This window comes from Tiliqua scincoides, chromosome 3 (genome assembly GCF_035046505.1).
Source record: "Tiliqua scincoides isolate rTilSci1 chromosome 3, rTilSci1.hap2, whole genome shotgun sequence".
Taxonomy (NCBI): domain Eukaryota; kingdom Metazoa; phylum Chordata; class Lepidosauria; order Squamata; family Scincidae; genus Tiliqua; species Tiliqua scincoides.
This window is the reverse complement of record NC_089823.1, coordinates 25,861,405-25,875,424: the sequence shown is the minus strand read 5'-3', so window position 1 is coordinate 25,875,424 and position 14,020 is coordinate 25,861,405. Positions and strand designations below refer to the sequence as shown.

Below are 14,020 nucleotides of genomic sequence, written 5' to 3'. Positions count from 1 at the left end.
CCACCATGTTCACGGATTACTGATGACCAAAACCTATTCAGTAATGTGAATTTGTGACTTGTTTTTACAAAAAGTTTTCTTTCCAATCAAGAAGCTAGTTTCTGCTTTGAATCCATGAATGCGTACCAAGGTGACATGTAGTAAACTCTTAGCCTAGAAAATGTCTCCATTCATAGGTATAAATATATCACACTATTGTACTTGGCAAGCTGTGAGCAGATGGAGGTAGGATCTCATTAAGGGAGCAAACTGTAGAGTAGAAGGAGGACAGTGTGAAGCTAAGGGTGATAACAGTGGCCTTGTCCAGAATAGGCCATGGGAGTTTTCTTATCTCACTTAGGCAGGAGGTGCTGGGAGCTTCCTGTGCGAAATTAGGAGCATATGCTGCTTTCCTCTTGTTGTTTGGCTTCCTCCTCCATGTAAGACGGTTCCCAGCACAGTGATTATATTTGCATCTTCAAACATGGCACAATCTACTTCCTTACAAGCTTGATGTATCCTTAAGAGTCATGCTGTCTTTTCTTTCCCATCCCCCATTCCCAGTCGCAGATTAAGAGCTTGTCTTTGTCCTAGGCACATCCCACTTTCAAAGTTCAAAAAGCAGCTGCAGTGTTTTAAGACTGACAAAAGTTTGCCCATTGTGTGCCAGATCCATCTTTAGAAAGCTGCAGACAAAAAGTGCAGAGCAAACACCTTTGAGTTTATAGGGGAGGGGCTGTTCCTCAATAGGAGAGCATCTCCTTTCTATGCACAGAGTTCTAGGTCCAATCCTTGGTATCTCCAGAGATGCAGAGAAAAAATTTATGTCTGAAACTCTGGAGTGTCACAGCCAATCACTGTCAACAATACTGAGCAAGATGGACCAATGGCCTGACTCAGTAGAAGGCAGCTTCCTATGAGTTTTGGAATGTCAGTGTCTTATTGAAATGGAAATGTATTGTATTGTATCTCCTTGAGGAGATAGGGTATGGTGTCACCAGTGGCCCTTTGCTCTGGCAGGCAAGCACAGGGTTAACACCAGGGCCTTAGATTGCAGTTGCTGCACAGCTGCAACCACTTGGAGGCAAAAAGGCCCTCAGAGTTAAAAGCAGCACTTACAAGAAGGAAAAGTTTGTGGGTAGTAGGAGGAGAAAAGCTTGGAGGAAGGGAGGAGAGAGAACTAAACTGATGGATTAATGGACTAAGGAACTAATGGACTGACTACTGAACCTGCCGACCGACCCATGGACTAACTCACTAACGGAGACACAAGCGAATGGAGTTCTAAGCATTGCTGGAATAGGGACCACTGGAGAGTGGTGGAACAGAGACTAGTGTATGACTGTCATGCCCAAGACCTGCTAAGGACCAAGGTGTTGCTATGGTGGCTGGAGAAGCCGCTGGCAGGAGAGGGGAGGACCTCGGCAGGTTGAACAGGCGAGCTACCCTGGTGGTGGGCTCCAGCAGTGCTGCAGTGCAGAACTTAGGGCTATTGTTGGGGAACACAGGGGAGCTAATTAGCTTAAGGTGGACTTGGGTTCTCTAGGCGAAGCTTGGACTGGGAATTTGGCAAAACACTTATTAATAGCTCTGATCACTTGATGCCCTCTCTTCAGATTTCTACAGAAGTCTACATTAAAATTAATGCTTCCACTTTCCAAAAGTAAATGTGTCCATATCCACCTCTGGGGGCCAGCAGGATCAATTGTGGAATCATACTGGCAGCCTTGAAGGGAGAAGTCCAGGGAATATGTAGTTCTTCAAATGGGGACAAGTGAGAGTGGCAGGAAGATGAGTGGTGAAACTGTTATTTGGTGATGCTGGTGCTGGCTCACACCATCCCCAGCACTAACATCTCACAAAAGATGCTGAGATTTCTGTGCGCATGTCCAAGATGTCAAGACTTCTCTGGTCAGCATGGGATGGGAAATGCCAAGCAGGAGAGAAGGTGAATGGCTGAAGGTCCTGGGCTAGGAGTTAGCTGAAGCCACCAAGAAGACAGAAGAATCAGCTGGATAGCAACCCCCTTCCTATCCCAAACTGAAGTATTTGGAGGTTGGGATGCAACAAAGACTGGCAATAGCTTGTTTTCCCATCTTTTGCCATTACTGGTTCCTGAAGGGTTCTGCAAGTGTACATGTACATGTGAACTACAAAGCACATATAAGAGAGGAAGAATTTGTGATTCACTGTTGCATTGACTGTGTTTTTGATTAACTGATATGATGTATCTGTTGAAGATGTTTCTAGATTGCATGTAGAGGGAAACAACAATGTGAAATATTCCCTTACATCTTGTAATATGGTTTTTTTAAACATCCATTATGGGCTAGTGACTTCTTTGCAGTACTCTTTAACAAACTGGTTCTATTGGGCTCTTCCACTGGCAGAATGAGCACTCTGGATACTGCCTTACGGAAGTCATAAAAGACCCTCTAACAATGCACAAAGCTGCACACTGCCAGATTGCTGGCAGAGAGGCTGCAGTGGCCCTGTACTTGGCGATGGCACTGGGCAAATCTGCGGAGGATAGTAAGTTAGCGAGAGGGCTGGTGGGACAGGGCAAGAGGAACATGGAATTGGGGCAGGGGGTGGGGGAGTGCAGATCATGTCTGAAAAGGGAGTGGGTTCAGTGGCAGCAGTGGCTGCCAAATCCAGGCCAGCTTCCCAGAACTGATCCAATGACCCAGGTCCATGTGGACTTACACCAGTGATCTTGCTGGTGTGGGTCTGAATAGACCCCTCTGCATGCAGAAGCTTTCTCCTGAGTAACAGAATGAATATTAGACTTCTGTCTCCCCCACAGAACATTTGAACATAAGAAGACCCCACTGGATCAGGCTAAAGGTCCATCTCTTCCTGTATCTCATAGTGGCCCACCAGATGCATCAGGGAGCACACAAGACAGCTAGATATTTGCAACCCCCTCCCCCCCCTTGTATGCAGGGAATGCATTTCCTCAGCATGCAGCACAAGCTGTTAAAGAGCAACTACATGATGAATTTACAAGCACAATCCTATACTGGAAACCCTCTGATTGCTACACATACCTATATTCCTTGAAACATAGTCATGATTTTATTGATATACTGTGGAGACATATAAGAACAGCTTACCTAAGAGTAGCAGTTCCCAAACTCTAAGGAGTTTGGTAGTCTGGCTAAGTGCTGGTGCTTTCGCTGGAGCTTCCCTGGACCTCAGAATGCCTTATAAGGCAAAGAAAAGTCACTTTCAGTTTCCCTCCGGAAACTGGAAGTAGTGGTTTTGGCCTTAATGGTCATTCTGAGCACCGAAGAGGCTGCAGGCAGATGCATGTGGCCTCTGCAGGGCTCAGAAAAGCTTGAACCCCAAAAGGATTTGAGAACACATCCCTAGCATTAAGTGATGCTCACCTGTACATAGATCCAGATGCAATTCAAAATTGCTGACACATTTTGTAGGCTTCTGGAGTTTCCAAATACCTCCTCAAATTAAGAACATAAGAACAGCCCCACTGGATCAGGCCATAGGCCCATCTAGTCCATCTTCCTGTATCTCACAGCGGCCCACCAAATGCCCCAGGGAGCACACCAGACAACAAGAGACCTGCATCCTGGTGCCCTCCCTTGCATTGGCATTCTGACATAGCCCATTTCTAAAATCAGGATGTTGCACATACACATCATGGCTTGTAACCCATAATGGATTTTTCCTCCAGAAATTTGTCCAATCCCCTTTTAAAGGCATCCAGGCCAGATGCTGTCACCACATCCTGCGGCACGGAGTTCCACAGACCAACCACACGCTGAGTAAAGAAATATTTTCTTTTGTCTGTCCTAACTCTCCCAACACTCAATTTTAGTGGATGTCCCCTGGTTCTGGTGTTATGTGAGAGTGTAAAGAGCATCTCTCTATCCAATTTATCCTTCTCATGCATAATTTTGTATGTCTCAATCATGTCCCCCCTCAGGCGTCTCTTTTGTCTCTTTTGGACTGAAGAGGCCCAAATGCTGTAGCCTTTCCTCATAAGGAAGGTACCCCAGCCCCAGTAATCATCTTAGTTGCTTTCTTTTGCACCTTTTCCATTTCCACTATGTCCTTTTTGAGATGTGGCGACCAGAACTGGACACAACACTCCAGGTGTGGCCTTACCATTGATTTGTACAACGGCATTACAATATTAGCCGTTTTGTTCTCAATAACTTTTCTAATAATCTCTAAAATTATCTCTGCTAAAATGTTTTGCATCCAGTGCAGGGGAGCAGTAGTGAGATACAAGTATCTTGTGGTCTTGTATGCTCCCCGGCATCTGGTGGACCATTGTGAGATACAGGAAACTGGGCCTTGGGCCTGATCCAGCAGGATTCTTCTTATGTTCTTGTTGATCACAGAATCTGAGAGTACATTTCACTGAAATCAATGGCAGAGTTCCCATAGATTTATAATAGCCCCTAAAATAGCTAATGAACTATTTATTTTTGAAGAGCTTTCAAATTCATAGCATCTATCATGGGTGGAGTGCAAAACAATCCGATGTTGTTTTTATTGGGTGATCTGAACAACCTAGGAAATTAAATCCTTAGGAGGTGATTGATGCTTCTTTGTTCTGTGGTCAGTGCTAGCTATCAGAACACAATTTTGTGGTTTTGAATTCCTCGTCTCTGAAGTGAATGATTTGCATGGGAAAACAACCTACTAATGAGGAAATTTAGTTTGCTTTAAATGAGTTTATGTGGATTAACATTTAAGCTCTTGAGAAAGAAGTCTTCTTCTAAAGCAGGGGTCTCTAAACTTTTCGGCCAAAGGGCTGCATCAAATATCTGGCACAGCGTCGAAGACTGGGAAAAAAAATTAAATATAAAATTTAAATAAATATATTAGAGATGGAACTTGAATGAATGAATGAATGAATGAATGAATGAATGAATGGGTTCAAATGTCCAGGATTTCTCCAAGCACCAACATAGCCAAGGAAATAAAGCGCACACAAGCACAACTCTGGTTCTGTTTGGTCAACTGGCCCAGAGGCTCTCAGGGGATCAGAGGCTGGCCATGGGCTGAATAATAATATAATAATAATAATATACAGTATTTATATACCGCCTTTCTTGGTGGCCACATCTGGACCCCGGGCTGGGGTTTGGAGACCCCTGATCTAAAGGGTCAAAATTCTCTGAATGATTTGCATGGGAAAACAACCTACTAATGAGGAAATTTAGTTTGCTTTAAATGAGTTTATGTGCATAAACATTTAGTTCTTGAGAAGGAAGTTTTCATCTGAAGGGTCAAAATTCTACCATTCAAAGTAGAATGCAACAACTAGTTGCATAAGAAAATAAGAATGTTTCCACTCAAAAGATGCGAGTGGATGCACACTAGTTATGTTTATTTCCATATACAGGTGTCCCCTATATCTGTGGCAGTTCCATTCCAGTGCCCTCCCTTGCAGATACGGAATCCACGGATATGGGGGAACCCATATCAAAGCACAATACCCTGTGCCCCCACACACGCCCTTACCATAATTTTTCTTTATTAGCATTGGAAGCCCACAATTTCTTGTTTAACGGAGGAATGTGATATGTGGGCAGGCAGCCTTCACACTGGAGGGAGGAGACTAACTGATCATTAACAGGAAGCAGGAAACTTCCTACTTCCTGTTAGCATTCTGGTTGTTTCCCTCTAGCATCAAGGCTGCCTGCCTACATGTTGCATTCCTCAGTTAAGAAAGTTGCCTGTGGACTGAAGAGTCATTGGCCAGATGATTCAGACACTGCAGGGTTGTTTTCTATATGTATTATAAGTGCCCCTCCCCATACCATTTTGATCAAAAAGGGTATAAATCTATAGAATAAATCTGTTGTGAGCCACCTTGAACATGTCCCTTGCAAGAGGGGAGAGGTGGGATACAAATATTCTAAATAAATAGACAGTTGATTCTAAATCAGTGTTTTCTAAATATGGGTTTCCTAAATAACCAGTGGGCCGCAAGCTGATTTTTGGTGGGTTGCAAAATGTTTCATAAATATTTGAAGAAATTTTTTTTTTTTTTTTTTTGCAAACACCCTTGCCCAGTTTGCAGAAGAAAATTGCAGCAGTGGGAAACCCAGCTGGAGTGACTGCTCTCATGGCTGGAATGCTAACCTGTGGCCTGAGTTAATCCTCATACCCCCAAATTAAAATGTCACATTTTCTGATTTGCTGTAGTAATTGGCATTCTGTAGATCATGTGTGAACCCAGTTTCATCCTTTTGTCTGGCCTGGAAGTCCCTAACTGAATATCTTACTCTCCAGTTCAGCCTTCTGGGTACCCTAGAATAAAGGTTTGGGGGAACAGTCTTTGAACTCTATTTCTAGATAGTCTAGCAAATTTCTACATACACATACTATATATGTAAGGTCTCTAGCAGCCTCGGGAGAACAGAACCCCTATTATTTTTATTTTTAAGTACAAATATTTCTTTCTAGATCTCTTTTATATTTTTTATTTTTGTCTAGTAAAGCTTTGTGGGTCATTGTTGTTGTTTAAAAAGTGGGTCCTAGTGCTAAAGTGTTTGGGAAGCGCTGCTCTGAATATTAATACACACAAGTAGGCTGCCATTCAAAAACTCATTGCTCTGCATCTCTTGGGTTTCATTCTCTGATTTCACTGTCATTTCTCCAATCATAGGTATGACCTTTGCTCCAATCCAGAGAGATCTTTCATCTTGAAATCTGGAAGTACTACAGGAAACAGAATTGAAAGCATCACACAGAAAACAGCAATAATAGAGGGGAAAAATAAGGTATGGTATCACTGTTGTATTTTTTCATCAACCACTGTGCATTCTTACTACAAGAGACTGCTAATAACAGGCTATGTGCAGAGGAATCGCTAGGTTTGCGTCACCTGGTGCTAGAGCTCATTGCATCACCCCCATGATAGACCTTCTCCTGAACCAGACCATACAGAATAAATTACAATATCACATACACAACCTCAATGCAGTGGCATCACTTGGGTTGTGTCACCCCCATTAACTTTAATTATTTTAATATATAACAATACAGGTTACCAAACTAATCAATAACCAACAAAAAAGTGGCCAAATTGATGACATACACACAACTGAATAAGAGCCTTAGTATTAGCTCTGATACATGAAAATGAGAGCTACATAGTTGGCAACCTTCAGTCTCGAAAGACTATGGTATCGCACTCTGAAAGGTGGTTCTGGAACAGCGTCTAGTGTGGCTGAAAAGGCCGATTCGGGAGTGACAATCCCTTCCACACTGGGAGCAAGTGCAGTCTGTCCCTGGCCTGTCTCCCTGGCTATGGGCCTTCCTTCTTTGCCTCTTAACCTCAGACTGTTGGCCAAGTGTCTCTTCAAACTGGGAAAGGCCATGTTGCACAGCCTGCCTCCAAGCGGGCCGCTCAGAGGCCAGGGTTTCCCACTTGTTGAGGTCCACTCCTAAGGCCTTCAGATCCCTCTTGCAGATGTCCTTGTATCGCAGCTGTGGTCTACCTGTAGGGCGCTTTCCTTGCACGAGTTCACCATAGAGGAGATCCTTTGGGATCCGGCCATCATCCATTCTCACGACATGACCGAGCCAACGCAGGCGTCTCTGTTTCAGTAGTGTATACATGCTAGGGATTCCAGCACGTTCCAGGACTGTGTTGTTTGGAACTTTGTCCTGCCAGGACAAAGTTGTGTATCAGGAAGTTGAAAAGGGAGTTGAAAAGGGAGCAGTGGTGAGGCAAACGGGATGCAGGGGGAGGGGCACGAGAGGGGTTTGTGTGTATCAGGAAGTTGAATAGGGAGCAGTGGTGAGGCAGACGGGGAAAATGAGAGCTAACTCATACTAATACCTTATTGGTTCCCTGCTGTGTCATAACAGTACCTCATTTGATGTCAGAAAAATCAGATTCATTGGTTAGTTCTGAGTTAATGAAATCCACTTTTTATTATGTAAGGCAATTGTGGTTTCTTTTTCTGGTTGTTTGGCTATAACTTTTGATAGAATACAGGTATTTCAACGTGGTTTGTTTCATTGCATTCTGCATTAAATTACCCCTCAAATAATATACAGGCTGACCCAAAAGTAGGTGGACAGTAGGTGGAATAAATGTATGCACTGCTGAAACAGAGACGCCTGCGTTGGCTCAGTCATGTTGTGAGAGTGGATGATGGCCGGATCCCAAAGGATCTCCTCTATGGAGAACTCATGCAAGGAAAGCGCCCTACAGGTAGACCACAGCTGCGATACATGGACATCTGCAAGAGGGATCTGAAGGCCTTAGGAATGGACCGCAACAAGTGGGGAAACCCTGGCCTCTGAGCGGCCTGTTCGGAGACAGGCTGTGCAACATGGCCTTTTCCAGCTTGAAGAGACACTTGGCCAACAGTCTGAGGCTAAGAGGCAAAGAAGGAAGGCCCATAGCCAGGGAGACAGACCAGGGACAGACTACACTTGCTCCCAATGTGGAAGGGATTGTCATTCCCAAATCGGCCTTTTCAGCCACACTAGGCGCTGTTCCAGAACCACCATTCAGAGCACGATACCATAGTCTTTCGAGACTGAAGGTTGCCAACTAACTAACTTACTGTCCACCTACTTTTGGGTCACCCTGTATATACCATGATGCTGTTATTTGAAAATACCAAGACTTCAACAGTTTTAGCCAGTAGCGGTGTCATCCCCCCCCCAAGTGTGTCGCCTGTTGTGGTCTGCACCCCCCTGCACTCCCCTAGCAACAGCACTGGCTATGCATATTCCATTCACAGATCTGTAGAAATTGGTCATGCTATTTTTGCAAATAATTGCAAGCAGATAGGCCTCATATGATACTTCAATGAGTCACTGTTATTTAGAATCTGCCTCAGCTAGTATTAAGGGGCTGTTAGCAATTAGCAGCAGAAGCCTCTTTGGATTCTTACATTCTCACTCTGATACTATCTGGGAATGAATAGGACAAAATGTTATGTGTCAGACTGAATAAAGCACTAAGTGATATGAAAGTCCATCAATCCTACAAGTCTTAGTGAACCAAATGGAATGCCAGAACGCATTATTTCATGCCATAGTGTAATTTCCTTGTTTTATGAAAGCATTGTCTACATGTTTGGCTTTTATTTGAGTTTGTAAAGAGATGTGATGCTAATTTATTGGACTCCATTTTATGTGTGGTTCTGGTGATCACACTTTAAAAAAAAACTTATTGAAAATTTGGAGAGGGTTCAAACAATAATCACAAGGCTTGATAAGATGCCTTGAAGTCTTGATAATATTGTCTCACAAAGAGAAATTTAGGAATTTGATCTGAACACATTTCCTGCAGCTTGAGGAAATAATTCTGGAGAGCTCTTCAGGGTTTTGCCAGAAGCTCTGTGCATATCAGCAGTAGACAGATGAACTAGAAATATTCCTGTAGAGACGATGACCAGGAACTCATGAAAAGGAAACACAACTAGATCAAACTTTATCTTTTGGTGCTTCTTGGTGGCATATGATGCTGCTCTATGTGTTCAAAGTAAAAAAGATATTGCATATTCAGGCTATTGGTAACCTGGCTGACTCCTTAATCACAAGCAGTCCAAGACTTAACTGTAATTCTTCTATATATGCTGAAAACTAAATTACTTGTGACACATTGTTGAATGTGTCACTGTGTAGGTAGTTGTTTAATTGTACAGGTGCAGTCTATTTATCCACGGATTTTTTATCTGCGGATTTGTCTCAATGGGGACAATGGGGTCCCCAATGGGGTGCGGAAACCAAAAGTCACACACATCTTTGCCTCCTTTGCCCTGCGCTGGCGTCTCGCTCCATTTCCAGGCAGCCCAAAACACTGCAAAAAGGCTCTGCCTCGCCCAGGCAGGGAAATAGCCCTGGAAGAGGTTCCCCCTTGCAAAGGAACAGTAACACTCCTGGAGCCCCTGAGCCAGCAAAGAGGCTGAAGGGGGGCCCGAAAATCTCTGCAGCCAGAACACGTGCAGCAAGGTGGAGCTCACTTGCTCACTCACACAAGGGCAGGTGTGGTAGCAACAGAGGGGATTGCTTTAAAAAATCCAGGAAGAGTTTGCCAAATTTCCCCCCCCCCATTGAGATGGTGCAGGCAATCACTGACACAAGCAACCCCCCTCCCCCCATGGTGCAGGCGATTACTGACACAAGCAAGCCTTCCCACCAAGCAAAGCATGAGATATAGCCTACAATCCTCTCCACACTTTCATGGGAGTAAGCCCCATTGACTGGAATGGGGCTTACTTCTGAGTAGAAACCCATAGGGCTGGACTCTTAAAAGATCAGCATCCCAACTGTAAAAGAAGCCAGGCAGCTGGCAATGGGGAGGGCTGAGTATGGAGTGTAGGGGAGGGGATTGATAACAGCTGCCTTAATTTCCTTCCATCCGGAAGTGTCAGGCTGCAGTGTATTTGCGTAACTCTATGGAATTTAGCACAACGCGTTTTTTGTCAATCATGCTGAGTCATGGAACGGAACTAACGCAGATAAATAGGCTCTACCTGTACTTGTAAGTAACAGTCACCTGGTGCCATGATTTAGATGAGGATTGTTATGCAAAGTAGAGGATGTTTCTTCCTTTATTTCTGCTTCATTGTCCCATGGAAAATCATGCCCCCAAAGTTGTATTGTATCAAATTACACTTTCAGGTTTAAATAGCCACTTGTAGTCATGAGTAAAGTTAAGAACTTATCTACGTACTGATACATTTAGGGCGCAATCCTAACCCCTTATGTCAGTGCTTTCCAGCACTGGCATAGCGATGCTAATGGGACATGTGCTGCATCCTGCAGTTGAGTGTCGCTCACAGAGGCCTCCTCAAAGTAAGGGAATGTTTGTTCCCTTACCTCAGAGCTGTATTGCCCTTATGTTAGTGCTGGAAAGCTGGAAAGCACTGACATAAGGGGTTAGGATTGCGCCCTTAATGCCATAGGTAGTTTGGTCCCAAGAGTTTGAGAAATGAATTTGGCCAAGGCAAGACAGTGAGTCTGTGACTGATTCAGTACCAGAAGGACCTGACCTGAACCAGTTGTACAGTAGGAATATTTGGGCAGTGCAACTTTACACTTGATATTGCTGCAGTAGTAGTTTAGTTCCATCAAATTCACAGCTGGTTTCTATGTTATGTCCATTCTATAATTTCAGTATGCAACTTGTCTTAACATTTTAATGTCATACCATGAATTACACAGTGTAATGCACAGGGCTTCTCCTGTCTCACTGGATCTACTGACCTCTTAGATTTCAAGTCCCCATTTCTCAAATCATTGTGAATAAAGTGTCAGATTACAAATATCCTAATTTTAAAAATACAATAGTTAGTAATAGTCATTTTAAGTCTTTGAAGAGGGATTTAGATTGTATATAATATCTTAATATAATATCTTAATATAAGCATATAATATCTTAATATATAATATCTTAATATAAGCAACTTCTCCAAAGCCAAAACTCCTGGTGAAATTACCTCATTTGGGATTCCCTGGCCCTCGCATTTTTCAGATTATACAGGCTGAGCCTCAAAATAAAATAAAATAAAATGGTTGTAGCAGTGCTAGTAAAACAACCAGAATTTGGGTCACAGTCTACTTCTGGGTTCTGATCCACCTATTGTTTAGACACCTGGTGCAGTCAACGCTCACCTAGATTGACCAACAGTCAACCTGAGTCCAGCATTTAACATTCCTTGGTACAGATGATGATGGCTTATTTTTCGGTTTTCAGAAGTGATTTAAGCCAATTAGCTCTTTAGGTAGTTACAGGAGATATAATAAGGCCATAAATGAAGCAAAACAGTCATTGGAAAAGAGGCTATATTAGGATGAATAAGGACAGCTTCCTGCTGCAAATATAAAGAGACCCATCATTTTTAATGTGCCTTTTAGAGCAGTTAGGAGGACCGTGCATGAATCCTCAGTGCTGGAAATGAACTCTTGTCAGGACACCATGTATTAAATAAAAATCCTTTTAATCATGACTATTTTTAATGCATTTCTTTCTTTCTTTCTTTCTTTCTTTCTTTCTTTCTTTCTTTCTTTCTTTCTTTCTTTCTTTCTTTCTTTCTTTCTTTCTTTCTTTCTTTCTTTTTCTTTCTTTCTTTCTTTAAGATGTTGGACAAACTTTGGTCTGAGGCAAATAAATTCCCACTTGAAATATAGGCTTATCATGGAGCTGCCAGTCAGAGTTTCAGGATGTATTTTAAAACATGACCAGGCTGCCACCTTCCTCCCTCCGCCCTTTATAGTAGGTCCAGAAAGGCAGACAAAGGAATAATTCATTTGGGTGTGATGTTGTGAGTCTTTTGATGGAATAATTGTTTCCATTGTGGGTTTCACTTCATCCATCTGAGGTTAAGTACCAAAAGGGAAACAAATTGTCAGCAAAACTTTGATAACAAATGTAGAGGCTTTCACCAAGCCTTTGTTTTGGTGATCAGTTCATTTACAACTCTGGAAAATTGTATTTGTACCCTATTGTAAAGAATTTTAAAAGAATTTAAGATTTAAAAGGAGGCATTCCAGGGGGAGGGAGTGGGACGGGAGGGAGTGGATCCAGAGCCTCTGTGTTGGGCTTGGCCGCCCGACATGGAGTCTCTGAATTCTATGCCAACCTTCAGGTCGATGTAGAATCGAGTAGCCCCATGGTGCAGCTACTAGCTTTACCCAGGGAAGAGGACAAAAGTCCCCTTCTCCCAAGGAGGAGGTGGTGACTGCCTGGAGTGTGCAGGAGGCAACGGCAGCCATTTTTAGCACCGCTGCAGCCCCGCGCACTGGGCAGCTCAGGATTGGGCTGTCAGTTGTTATCAGGCAGAAAAAAGAAAGTATGTGTGTGTTCTTAAAATGCACATTTTTGAATCTTTCCCTGTTGCCCCAAGCAGGGCTGGTTCAAGACTTCCTGGTACCTGAGGCAGCATACTAGATACTGCTCCCCCCTTACCTGGTGATGTGCCAACATCTGCTCCTCCCACTCCCTGGATTGGGAAAGGAAGAAGGGGATTAACTTCCCCCCTCTCCCTTTTCCATTCAAGGAGTGGAAACTGGAGCAGTGGATGTGAATGCACAGGTAAGAGGTGGGCATCCCCCACTATTCTGTTATCTGAGGCAATCACTTTAGTTGCAGATCAATCCTCTCCTGCACTGGAACAGGCAGGCTGGCTGGTCTGCACTGTATCCACCGCAGGGTTGGGGGTGGCGGCGGTCCAACCCAGGCCAAGGGGAATAGATTCCCCTAACCCTGGGTAATGTGGCAGTAGCCCAAATGGGGCTACTGGGATCTGTGCCACCTAAAGGGGTGATGCAGATTCAAGCAGCCTGGCAGTAGGCTAGGCTGTCCAGGTGTGGGGTTGGGATCTGGCCTAAGTGCAGGATCCTGACTCCACCCCTTCCCAGGTGCGGTCTGCCCACAGGCCCGCCTGCCCGCCTGCCACTCACCCTCCCCCCACCCTGGAACACTTCCAGACCACCATCCCCCTACCATCCCCAAGGCAGGCTGGCACAAACTTACCTGGCACTGGCACTCTGTAGGCCGAATTTGTCCTCTGGAGGCTAGCACACATCTGTGCACCTGCCTGCCTTCGATCATGGTGGCGCAAAAGTGCCCTATGGCACTTTTGCAACACCTCTGGGCCAGTGCAAGGAACTTGTGCTGGTCCAACTGGGCCTTTGGATTGTGCCGTCAGACTCATGGAAGGGCCAACCCTGCCCCCAAGTCAAAATTGAGATGGTACCCCAGATAAAACATCCCGTTTCAATTGCTTCTTTGCAACTGCATCAAGTATGTGCACCCACATCAGTTGGGAAAAAGTGGGATAGGACCAAGCATCAACCTATAGCCTGCCTTTGCCCTTTTTCCACTCGGTAAATAAATCTGTTGCAAATACAGTCACATTTTCAAACATTATCCTTAGCAGTTTCTTTGGTTGTCTGTGGGTTTCAGCTTATTGGGCACACCTCTGTTATTGTAATCTGTCATTGGTACATCACATATACAAGATAAATCAATCATAAATCCCTGTGCAAAGATTCAGAATAATGACTCTCATAATATAAAAGGTTTTCC

General features: G+C 44.0%; 1 protein-coding gene across 1 annotated transcript in view; it reads left to right on the top strand.

Annotated features, from left to right (window-relative positions):
• The window catches only part of FLT1 (fms related receptor tyrosine kinase 1), a 119,038-nt gene that overhangs the window by 40,541 nt on the left and 64,477 nt on the right, over positions 1–14,020 (top strand). The window contains exon 11 of the mRNA XM_066618847.1: positions 6,629–6,743. Within this exon, the coding sequence (XP_066474944.1) occupies positions 6,629–6,743 (115 nt within the window). The remainder of the gene's footprint in view (positions 1–6,628; positions 6,744–14,020) is intronic.